This window comes from Urocitellus parryii, chromosome 11 (assembly GCF_045843805.1).
Source record: "Urocitellus parryii isolate mUroPar1 chromosome 11, mUroPar1.hap1, whole genome shotgun sequence".
In the NCBI taxonomy this organism is placed as follows: domain Eukaryota; kingdom Metazoa; phylum Chordata; class Mammalia; order Rodentia; family Sciuridae; genus Urocitellus; species Urocitellus parryii.
Window position 1 is genome coordinate 123,101,583 of NC_135541.1, and position 12,621 is coordinate 123,114,203.

General features: G+C 44.9%; 1 protein-coding gene across 2 annotated transcripts; it reads right to left on the bottom strand.

Moving 5' to 3' along the window:
• Positions 1-8,450: 8,450 nt before the first annotated feature.
• Positions 8,451-9,734, bottom strand: Loricrin (loricrin cornified envelope precursor protein). 2 transcript variants are annotated; one of them, XM_077803676.1, is made up of 3 exons: positions 9,563-9,734; positions 8,917-9,355; positions 8,451-8,811 (listed from the first exon to the last, which is right to left on the bottom strand). In XM_077803676.1, the coding sequence occupies exons 1-3, from the start codon at positions 9,732-9,734 to the stop codon at positions 8,451-8,453; spliced, it is 972 nt and encodes a 323-aa protein (XP_077659802.1). The 2 variants fall into 2 exon arrangements, with proteins under 2 accessions (XP_077659802.1, XP_077659801.1); XM_077803675.1 differs by having other exon boundaries at positions 8,451-9,734.
• Between the last annotated feature and the right edge of the window lie 2,887 nt (positions 9,735-12,621).

Here is a 12,621-nt window from a genome sequence, read left to right on the forward strand (position 1 = left end):
TGTTATAAGGAGAAGGCACTCAGCAGGCTTCTAAACTACTAGCCATCTGTTTCTTAAGATGGGTATTGGATGCCCAAGGTGTTTATTTTATTATTATTTTTTAGACCATAACTATATATTACATACTTTTTGACCATTTAGGGTATTTGAAAATTTAAAAAGGAAAACCAAAATTATGGCTATGTTTTTCCCCATAAAGAAGGAACAGAAAAAGGCACAGAACGGCCTCTTCTGACCAGCAGACTTCGGCAGGAGCTCAGGCCCGGGGGCAGATCCGCCCACACTGACACACCTGAGGCCCAGGCCCAGGGTAGGTATGAGTTTGTATTCCCATCCCCCAACCTGGGAGCCCAAGCCTAACCCATCTTGGGACACTGCAGACATTGCTATAGCCTTCCCCAGGCAGGGCCTAGAAGCAGCTGCATCTCAGAGCAGGCATCCCAAAGACAGTGTAAGGCCCACCCTTTCAGCCCCATCTCTGCAAGACATTGCATCCATCTTGGGGCACCCCCACTATTATCTCAAGTTACCTCGGCTATTGCCGCCACCACATTTAGCTGCAGTAGCATACACTGAGGGACAGACACCAGCAGGGTCTGGAAGCCCAACATCAAGGTGAGGTACAGACAATCTGCACGGGTACCTCAAGAATATAGGGAAGAAACAGTGATATCTCAGATCCACACTGCAAGAAAAGAAGACACACAGACAACATGAAAAAACAAGAGAGGAAAGTGCCCCAAACAAACCAGGACACTACAGTAACCAAACCCATGGACAGCGAAGTGGATGAAATGTCAGAGAAGGAGTTCAGAAGGTTCATAATTAAAATGATCTGTGAATTAAAGAATGTCCTAAATGAGCAAACACAGGCAAAAATCGATCACTCCAACAATGAGATAAGAGAGCAAATACAGGTAGCAAGAGATTACTTCAAGAGATAGAGACTCTGAAAAAATAAAACAGTCAGAAATCCTTGAAATGAAGGAAACAATAAACCAAATAAAAAACTCAATAGAAAGCATAACCAAAGAACTAAATGCTGAATGATTTCTCTGATTTTAAGAATGCTGCTTCATAATATGCTGTGGGGGGCAGGGGAGAGGGGGATGGGAGGATTAAATGATTTAAATGATAGGGCAAAGGGGAAAAGGGGAGGGAGAGGTAGGGAGGAGGCATAGGGGAAGGAAAGATGGTGGAACGCAATGGTCATCATTATCCTCAGTACATATATGAAGACATGAAGGATGTGACTCTACTTTGTGTACAACCAGAGATATCAAAAACTGTGCTCAATATGTATAATATGAATTGTCATATATAACAAATTAAAATTAAAAAGATATTCAAGATGATGCTGCCATCTTCCTAGAACCCTCTAAATAAATCTGAAATGTTCTTGAAAAAAAAAAAAACACAGTAGACAATATTAAAATCTACTTTTGTCATCATGGAAGAATCAAGTAACATTCATGATTTTTCTTTCTTCTTTGTTGTGATAGTCCATAGTGAAAAATTAGTTAGCCTTCCACTTTGGAAGGCTTTTATCTTGAGCAGCAGCCATTTTTGACTTTGGTGTCACTAGAGTCAAATATTTCTTGGTGATACCTAAGAATATGTGGCCACGCCTTTTTCAGGCAACTAGGGACTCTAAAAAATGGATATAATTAATCACAATAATAGAAATATTGTGGGGGGCTGGGGATACAGCTCAGTTGGTAGAGTGCTTGCCTTGCATGCACAAGGCCCTGGGTTCTAATCCCCAGCAACACAAAACACACACACACACACACACACACACACACACACCCAAAACAAAAGATTGTGGGGGCTGGGGATGTGGCTCAAGCGGTAGCGCTCGCCTGGCATGCATACGGCCTGGGTTCGATCCTCAGCACCACATACAAAGATGTTGTGTCCGCTGAAAACTAAAGAATAAATAAAAATAATAAAAAAAGAAATATTGTTTTGCTACCATTATACTGAGCATATTTTATTCTCATATTAGCACACTAGTTGACATGGTATGTATCAGTTTGGTTATTTCTGCTTATTGTACCTGTATTTACATAAATAGTATTACTTAATTTACTTTCATAGATAATAAATGTCCTTCATCTTGTGAATTAAGGTTTTTTGAAATAATATTATTTTGAGTTTGCTACATGGAATCCTGTGAAAATTATAATAATTTTACATCTTTTCTACCAAATATAAGGCCATTTTATTTAACTAAAACTATTTGTTTCAAAATTTTAATTCAAAACACTTCAGGCAAATTCTGTAGTAATTGTCAGATTATATTCTAATATTTTCTATTCAACTCCATTTTAATTAAATGTTTAAACATTTTTATTGCTAATTAGTAGCTATTTAATTTGATATCATGTCATTAGTGGGTTCTTTTTATTCTCCTGTATTCCAATAGATACAGAATCATTTCTTCTTGAGAACAAAGAATGTTGAATTATTTGAATTAATATTTTTATTTTGTATGTAGATTTATTTTATATTTTTTACATTGCTTTAAACCTTAAATATAAATTTCAAACATGTTCTTTTTTAAATTCAATATCCTTGTAACTTGGACATCAAACACATATGGTATGAACCTTATATTGATATTTTCGTCATATAATTATCTATCTCATACAATGGTTATAAGGATTAACACTTGCTTTATATAAATACCAGTTTTACTGTGATTATACATAGCATTATATATTGCAAAGTACTAAATTGAAGACCAATGAGACATTTTGTCATGTCTCAATATCTTTAAATACTGTATTTTAATTTTTTAAGAATTTTTACCTTTTGAGGAATGCAAAATTGTCATTACTGATTTATGAAATAAAATATTTAGTGTATTCAATAAAAATAAAATAGAAGGAACGACAATACAGGGCAAAGAGCTCAACTTCTGTAATCAGTCTGACTTGGGTTGAAATTGTGGCTCTATCACTTACCATTTTAATAATTCTCATAACAGAACTTAGCCTGTGACTGAGAGTCCACACCTAACAGAAGCCAAACAGTGTTGCCTCTTGGGTTGAAGTCAGACCCAATAGGAAACTAAAAAAGTTGTTTCTGGGATTTTGTTCTTACAGAGAAGCAGATTTGTGTGAAGTGGTTTGCTGAGACAGTACTCCCAGGAGAGATCAGTACCAGAGCCAGGAAGGAAGTAGAAAAGGAAAGGGAAGGAGGTCATAAAGGTGAACCCCAGCAGAGCTCCCCGTTCCACCTGATCCCACGGAGCCCTGGAGTAGGAACTGCTTCCCAGAGTCTGTTACCCCTTGAGGCAAACGAGCTGAACTTCTAACTCCCAGACCTTTCATTGGCTATGGGAAGTTGGTGCATAGAACTCTTCCCGGTTTCTGTCTCTCCATATGAGCGAGAAAGGTCAAGTCAAGGACAACCTTCTGACAATGTCATATACAAATTGTGTGTGGCAAAGTGTGCAGAAACTGATAGTGATCCAAATTGTTAGAGTGATTCAGGGTATCTGAGCTGCGCACCAATAGATCTATTATAAAGAATGATATTCGACTACTTATATGTGGCTGGTACTATGCAAGTACATTTGCAAAACAAAACAAAACAAAAAACCCACAACCCTTTATTTTTTAGTGAATAGGTGTGTGTATAGAGGAGGGGCTTACCTTTCCAGATGCCCCTGCAAAATTGAACAATAATTATGCTTATTAAGGCTACAATAGTGGGTGTGGTGGCGCACACCTGTAATCCTAGTGGCTCAGGATGCTGAGACAGGAGGATCAAAAGTTTGAGAGCAGCTTCAGCAACTTGGTGAGACCCTGTCTCAAAAAATACAAAGGTATGGGGGATGTGGCTCAGCAGTTAATTGCCCCTGGGTTCATTTCCAAGTATCAAACAAACAAAAACATAATAAACATACCATACAGAGCTAACTATGGAGAGGTTTCAGTTCTGATGATGTCAAAGTTAAAATGATTTAACAGTCTTCTAATAACAATGATAAATATTGGGGAAAATATGAAAAATAATTTCTTTTGAAGTCTTTTGAATCTTTGAGAACAGTAAAAATCAAAAATTGAAGCAGGTAGGATGCTAGAAAAAGCTGCATGCAAGAGGGCAATTAAGAGTTGGAGAGCTAGAGATGAGTGTGACTTCACTGGCTTCCGGTACCTGAGGGACAGAGTCTGAGTTCTGATGAGCTAGATGGTCTTGGTAAAAATCTTGTTTTTTTTTTTTTTTCCTCACTTTCAGAGAAGTTATACTTTAGGAATTAATACGGTAATGAAGGACCAAGGGTAACATCCTAGAAATAAGGTCTAAACAGATACAGATTCACTGTAACCAAGCCTAAAGGGAATTCTTTAGATAAGGATTGGGGGTCTGCTATTAATGTACCTCTCTACCAGAACAGATTACAGGTTTTCTCAGAGGGAAAAATAGAACCAGAAAACACAACATTACTAAATGTGAAAACAACATCAACAAACAACAATGAAAACCTATGACCCATAATCAGGAGAATAAATAATCTAGAGAAGGAGAGCAAAAGAAGGATGAGCAGATGGTAGAGTTAACAGACTTGAAAAGCTCATGTTAAAGAATTTATAGAAAAATGCTCAGATACATAATCTTTAAAAGGGGACTCTCCATAGTAAAATGGGCACCTTACCAAAGTCACAAATGGAAATTCTGGAAATAAACAATGCAGTGTTTTAAATTAAAATATACATTTGATTGAGCTTCGCAGAAGACTGAAAGGTGTATTTTTGAAAGATGGTTTGTCCCTTCTGAAGGTCATGTTGAAATCTGATTCCCAGGGTAATGTTGAAATGAGTGATAATAGAAACAGAACATATGAATATTTGATTTGTAGAAAGCTAAGTATTGATCAATACTACAGCAAAAACAAAACCAAGTGTCTGTTGGTGAGCTGCAAACATCACCATCAGGAACTCTGAGGCACCACTTGGGAAAACTGACTGTTATTCATTAAAGCTTAACATGTACAAATCTCGTGATAGCAAAAAGTTGAAAATAGCAACCCAAATGTCAATCAACAGTAGAAAAACTATGGCACATTCATATACTGCTAAACCATAGAAAAGTGAAAAATAAAATATTACTGCTCAAAGAAAATACCCGAATGAATTTTATAAATTTAATACAAAGCAAAAGAAGCCATACACAAAACACATACAAGACAGTTTTGGATAGATATTAGCAAGAAACCAGGAGAGAGATTATGGCACTTGGGACTAGCACAGAAATAATAAAAGATGTATCAAGGAGTGTAGGAAGGACAGCTTTACATTATGCATGTCACTTCTCCCCCAACTCCAAACAGCTTTAAATTGTTGCATTTTGATTTATCTATAGTGTTTTTGAGTGGATCTCCTTGCATTTATTGATATTTTTAGCAGCTGCTATAGGGATTACACTATAGATAACTTACCATGGTGTTTTGGGTGGGGAAACTGTCATTTTGAGTGAAATGCTGATCTTACCTCCCTTTAGGCTCCTTTACTCCTCTATTTATAATACAGTTGTTTTAACATTTCCTCTACATCCATGAAAAGCACACTGATGATACAGTTCCTAACTATCAAGCATAATTTTAAAAAACTCAGAAGGAAAAGGATACTGTCCTATATTTACCCATACTTTAACCCTTGTTATCTCTCTTTTTTCCTGATATTGCAAATTCACTTCTTTATCATTTTCTTTTTGTTTTAAGATCTTCCATTAGCCATTCTTCTAGGATGGGTCCGCTGGCGACAAATGTTCATAGTTCTCTTTCATATGGACTGTTAATTTCTAAAGGATATTTTCACTGGACACAGAATTTGGAGTTAATAGTTCTCTTTTGGTTCTTGAAAAATGTGGTACTACTTCTTTGTGGACTTCATGGTTTCTGACAAGAAATCTGCTGTTATTCAAGTCATTCTTCCTTTATAATATGTTATTTTCTTTACTGTATTTCAAGGTTTTTTTCTGTGCCATCAGTTTTCAAAAATTGAATATGATGTTTGTTGATGTGACTCGCTTTGGGTTTGTCCTGTTTGAAGTCTGCTCATCTTGAATCCAAAGATTGATTCACTGACCACATTTGGGTGATTTTGAGATCATTTCTTCTAATATTTTTCAGTCTCAAACCCTTTCTCCTCTCCTTCTGAGTCTTTAGGGACACAAATGCTAGCAGGTTTTGTTGCCTCACAGATTCATTCTCTCTCTCTCTCTCTCTCTCTCTCTCTCTCTCTCTCTCTCTCTCTCTTCTATTGATCTATTTTTTTTAGCTAATTAATTCTTTACTCTGTCATCCCTACTCTATTGTGGAGACGATCCAGTGAGATTTTAAAAAAATTTCAGTTCTAAAATTCAGTTCTATAAAAGGTTACATTTCTTTAGCTTAGTTCTAAAATTTCCACTTGGTTCTTCTTAATGTGTTTGCTGAGACTTTTCTAATTTTTAAAATTTGTTTCAATTGTTTATAGTTTCTTATTGAAGCATTTTATAATGAGTTTTTATTAAAATCTTGACTGATAATCCTCAAATCTCTGTTATTTCAGTGTTGGCATCAATTTATTGGGTCTTTCCTCATTCCAATTAAGAATTTTCCTGGTTGTAGATATGATGAGTGACTTTTTTATAGTGTGCTGAACATTTTGGGTATTATGAGACTTGGTATCTTCTCTATACCATAGCAGTGTTTGTGTGTGCTGGGGGAGGGAGAGTAGTATGGCTTCTTAGTTCCCAGTAAGTCCATAGGAACTCCTTCCAGGGTGGAAGTCTAGACATTTTTTTCCATGTGGTATTGGTTGAAGTAGGGTGGGTATTGTCAAAAAGGGATAACTTGATTTGCTAAGTCGTCCCTTTCCTGATTCTTTGGATAAATAAAGGTTTTTTTGAGGGATTATTTTTGTTTACATCTGTCAATATTTTTTGGTTGTAGAATTCTGAGTGCCCAATCTAGTATACCTAGTGGGGAAAAAGAAAACTCAGGGAATTACGAACTTATCTGGGTCAGTTCCTTAGTTCTGAGGACTTTAGTTACTCTGCCTTCTTCTTTCCTTCTTTCTAGGCTTTTTAATTTTTGTTTTATATGCTATGTCCAGAGATTTTTATCTCTAACAGAAACAGTAGGGAGAAATATGTCTACCCCACCGTGTCTATTTCATTTGTTTAAAAATAACATAAAATAATACACAAGGTGTTCTACTATATTGTTAAGGCTGCCACCTGTTCTGATTTGTGTTACTGATGTAAAAATGATGAAGGTGGTGGTGACTCTATGTGAAGAATTGGAGGATAATTTGTCTTTTTTTTTTCTAGTAGTGACTAGATGGGAAAGTGATCTTGATTTTTTGATGAAGTAGTTTTGCTCTGGGTACATTTTGCTTTAAGTAAATGCGTAAAATCAGAATATAAAACAGAAGCTGGCTAGGTGGATGATCTGCCCCTTGACTGAAGACTAGGCAATTGACACATCCCTTGGAACCATTGTAGCTTCCTCCTTGTTAACTGGGAAGTTTCATGAGTTTTCCGGCGACCTCCTGGTACCGATGTTTAACATCTCGCGCATTTATGCTGTATCTTCCCAAGCTGGGTGAAAACCCTTCAAGAGGGCAGACAATAGCTTCCCTACTTCCTTCTGTTCCTACAGGTGCCTAGGAGAGTGCCTTTCCCACCGCAGAGGCTCTTGGATATCTCATAGGCTGTCCTTTCTCCTGTGAGTCTGGGCAGCTGGGTGCCTAGGTGCAGTCACCCTATTATCTGACTTTGCTGAGTAAGATTCAGACTATGAGAGAGGGGGTCTTTTCAGGGCAGCCTGTCTACAAAAACAAAACAAAATAAAACAAAACAAAACAAACCATCCAACCAACCAAACAAAAATCTAGATGAGGAGACTCACGGTGGCTACCCAACTCACTGTGTGTGTGTGTGTGTGTGTGTGTGTGTGTGTGTTGGTGGTTAGTGAAAGTCACTTTCCAGGAGTTTTTTGTTTTGGGATCACTGCATGATGGTAAGCCACAAGCCAGATTTTTCACATTTTTGCTCATTGTTTACTAGCCATTCCTCCCCTGCGGACTCCCTCTATCCCCCCACTCTCTCCGCAATAGAATATCCGTTGAATGAATGGAAGTGTGGATGGATGCGTGGAAGAATGAAGAACAGGACAAAAAGGGTGAATTGGGAAGCTACAAAGACTGCTGAGACCCAGAGATTCTCATGAATTGCACTTTATTGATGAAGGAGGCATTGGAGTTGGGAGGTAGTCATACAGAAACCAAGAAGAAGAAAAGCTGCAGAATGAGAGGCAGCCTGAGAACCGCTTGGCTTCTTGCGTGGTGGTGAAGACGGGAAGGCTGGGGAAGGCGGCAACATCATGAGATGGCTAAGCCCGCTGGCGCCCCGGAGAACACCTCCAGCTCCTTCTCCGCGGCAGCCCGGGGGCCTTATTTGCACGGCCAGGAAGGCGCCTGCTTCTGCTGGGTCTGGTGGCAGATAGGGACGCCCTTGCCGCCCCCAGAGCCACCCCCGGAGCCACCGCCGCAGCTGGAGCCGCCGCCACCTCCGGACGAACCACCGCCGCAGCCGCCGCCGCCCCCGCCGCTGGAGAAGCAGCCGCCGCCGCCCCCGGAGGAGCCGCCGCCGCAGATGGAGCCGCCGCCGCCCCCGGAGGAGCCGCCGCAGCCGCCGCCGCCGCCGCCGCTGTGCTGCGGGGCGCACGAGACCTGGGTGGTCTGCTGCGAGTAGTAGCCGCCGCCGCCCCCGGAGGAGCCCCCGCCGCAGCCGGAGCCGCCGCCGCCGCCGCCGGAGGAGCCCCCGCCGCAGCCGGAGCCGCCGCTGGAGCCGCCGCCGTAGGTCTGGCACTGGTAGTACTGGCCGGAGCCCGAGCCGCCCCCGGAGGAGCCGCCGCCGCAGCCGGAGCCGCCCCCGGAGGAGCCGCCGCCGCAGCCGGAGCCGCCGCCGCCCGAGGAGCCGCCGCCGCAGCCGGAGCCGCCGCTGGAGCCGCCGCCGTAGGTCTGGCACTGGTAGTACTGGCCGGAGCCGCCGCCGCCCCCGGAGGAGCCGCCGCCGCAGCCCGAGCCGCCGCCGCTGGAGCCGCCGGAGTAGCAGCCGCCGCCGGAGGAGCCGCCGCCGCAGCCGGAGCCGCCGCCGCCGCTGCCGCCGCTGGAGTAGCAGCCGCCGCCGCCCCCGGAGGAGCCTCCGCCCCCGGAGTACTTGATGCCTCCTCCCGAGCCGCCGCCGCAGCCTCCAGAGCTACCGCCGCCGCCGCAGCTGGAGCCGCCGCCGCCCCCGGAGGAGCCGCCGCCGCAGCCGGAGCCGCCGCCGCCGCCGCCGCCGTAGTACTTGATCCCTCCTCCGGAGCCTCCGCTGCCGCCGCCGCAGCTGGAGCCGCCCCCAGAGCCACCGCCGCCGCAGCTGGAGCCCCCGCCGCCGCCGGAGTAGCCGCCGCCGCAGCTGGAGCCGCCGCCGCCGCCGCCGCCGTAGTACTTGATCCCTCCTCCGGAGCCTCCGCTGCCGCCGCCCCCGCAACTGGAGCCGCCCCCAGAGCCACCGCCACCGCAGCTGGAGCCGCCGCCGCCGCCGCCTCCGCCGCAGCTGGAGCCGCCGCCGCCGCTATAGAAGCCGCAGCCACCGCTGCCGCCGCCGCCGCCGCCGCCTCCGCCGCCGCCAGAGATCTTCACGCAACCCGCTGGGGGGAAGGGGGTGGGCTGCTTTTTCTGGTGGGACATCTTGTCTAAGGAGGAAGGGGACCCTGGAAAGAGAAAAGAGCATCACTGGACCAGCGGCAGTAGGAGGCAGCACAGAAGGCAGCTGCACCGCGACAACACCCGGAGGCTCCTGGCGCCTCCCTTGGCCGCTCTGTTCAGGTGCCAGGACTCCAGGGTCGCTGCTCTTGGAGAAGGTTCCCTCCAGCAGAAGGCCCTTTTGCCCAGTTTTGAAGCCCAGCTAGTGTGCCTGCCCTCTCTCCCAGCTCTTCTGATCTCTGTTGTGAATTGGGGCAGATCATCCCCTCGGGCTCCTGCTTCTCATCTTCTGTAAAACGAGGTGTTGGAACACTTTGACGCCTGGGTCGCTTCCCATCCAACACAGGTTTTCCGAGTTAAAGAAGAAAACTACCCCAGGATGGGGGAGGTGTGTCGGGATGTCACAGGCCCGGTTTGCATTCCATTCTCTGCAGAAGCCCATAGTTCAAACTCTTGCTCTGTCCCAGTGAGGGAGGCTGTGATTGAAGGACTAGTTACTAGAAAAGGCTCTGCTGTGTCTGGAAACAGGGGAAAGGAATGGTCCTAGGGACCAGCATCTTGGATATATTGGACATATCTTTTAAGAGATGCTAAGTCCAAATTTGGTAGAGGCAACTGTACATTGCTGGAATTTGTATCCACAGCATCTCATAAGCCATTACCCTCTCAGATCATCTGAGGTTGATGATCTGAGAGGGTAATGGCTTATCCATCCAAATCCTCTTGGAAACAGGATTTGGATTTTTGTGGCTCCTAAAACCTCTCTCCTCTGCAGCATTCCTTGAACCATTCTGTGCTCAGCCTCTCTTCCCGATGGGTTCATGAAGTTCATCCAACCCCTGCACAGGCTGCCTTGTTCAGCCACTGCAGAATACGTCCCCCAGTGTGTCTGGTACTGCCCCTGCCCCTATGGGAATGCCAGAGAGGCCCAAGGTAGTCGGGTCTTGGTGGAGGTTACAGTCTGGTCAGAGGACCGGAAACACTATCTGCAACTCGGTCCTCCATCCCTTTCCTGAATCCCTTCTCCTTATGAATGCAGCAATGAAGGTCCTGTAGCTCCCAGAGAGAGAGAGAGAGAGAGAGAGGCCCTGCTCACCAACACATGTAGGCCTGAGCAGGCCAAAGCCAGGAGAACCCACACTTACCTGAAGCACCAGGAAGGGTGAGTGAGGAGAGGAGATGCTGATGTGGGGAGCACTGGAGCTCCTGGGGTTTTATACTCTGCCTTCTCTGACTCACTTATTGATTGGTTCAGCATCTTATGTTTGTCCTCCCTTACGTGACCGGTAGCTATGGGCCCCACCTCCCTGCGATTGCAGGCGCAGGGTGACCCATTCATGAAGATTTCTGGCATTCTTGAGATAGTCAGCTTAGTGTATGACTGGCCCCTTCTCTGATGCAACTGTCAGGGACAGGCTGGTCAGTGGGGATGGCCAGCCAGAGTGGATGGCAGACATTGTTTCCTAAACCCCTGGCCTGGAGCATGTGCCGTAACCAGAGGGCTGTGCTTGAGGAATAGGTCCAAGGCACAGGTCTTGAGGTGGCCTAAGAGAGGCAAACTGGATGTCTCAGTCCTTGGTTCAAGGGGTAGGACTTCAAATTCCCGTTTGGTTTCCGGTCCTGTTGCTCTGGGAACTCTCACACTTTTGAATCTGCCCCTTTCTGCCAAAATTTCTTTTTTTAAAAAAATATGCTTTTAAAAATATATTTATTCTTCAATTCTAGGTGGGAACAATATCTTTATTTTTATGTGGTGCTGAGGATCGAACCCAGTGCCTCACACGTACTAGGCGAGCGCTCTACCTCTGAGCCACAACCCCAGCCCTTGCCAAAATTTCTATCCTGGGGTCTCATGAGTGCTTTGCTGGGGGTGTTTCTGTCTGGCCTACTGGACTGTGAGGGTGCATGGGCTCCCAGCTCCCCAGCCTGGATGGCTCACCAGAGACAGTGCTGTAACTAACGTGATGCTGGGGGCTACTTTGAATTGTCTGTGGAGACAGCTGGTGTTTGAGAGGGTTGATCATCAATACCGACTTTCCTTGCAGAGGCACAGACTAAAGAGATGGACCATGTCGTTCTTTCTACCATGGCCCTTTGTCTCTGGTGTTCTGTCATAGGGTATGTGACATTGACCTCAGTCAGAGGGGCAGCTGTGGAATGGAATGAACTTGAGATTGGGTGACCTGGTTTGGGTGCTCCTTTTGCTGCCTGCCACCTGTGTCACCTTGAGCAAAGTCATAGCACTTTATGCAGTTCCTGCATAGAGGACACTCAGCAGGTATTTGTTGAATGATCCTTATCTCATCTCCCAAGTAGGAATAGGAATACCTATTTTGCAGGCATATGAAAGAGGGAATAGTAGTGCACAGTGTCGAAGGTGATGCTCTCTTTTTGTTGTTTTCTGATATAACAGCACATCCTTACTTTCAACTTGGCCTGCCCTTGGACTCTGGCCTGGAAAGAGTCCCTGGGTGGCTTGAGGCAAGCTCAACTCTTCTACTCCTAGGAGATTGACTCAAAACTTTCCTATTGACCCTGGACTGGCAGCATCCGCTCTGCGAACGAGGAAAAGCAGGCCCCCTTTATTTCATCACCAGAACTCAGTTGCTGTTGTTGAGGATACCGCACTTGAACTTTGTTCTGCCTCGCCATGTGTTGAAATAGTAGCTTCTGTCAGAATTGGTCGTTAATTATGGTGGAGTTTTAATGATCCCAATGATCCTGATTAGAGTGTGGCCTTCAGAAACTTGCGGCACTAGTTTCAGTTTGGACACCATGAACCCAGGTGACCCAAGAGAACCTGGGTGTTTCTCTCCTTAGAGAATAACCAGGAGGGAGAGCCAGGCTCTGTGGGAGATGGCACACTTCTCCC

Bases quoted from the DNA above. Each gene is read 5' to 3' on its own strand.
- Loricrin (XM_077803675.1), bottom strand. From the start codon at position 9,734: ATGTCCCACCAGAAAAAGCAGCCCACCCCCTTCCCCCCAGCGGGTTGC.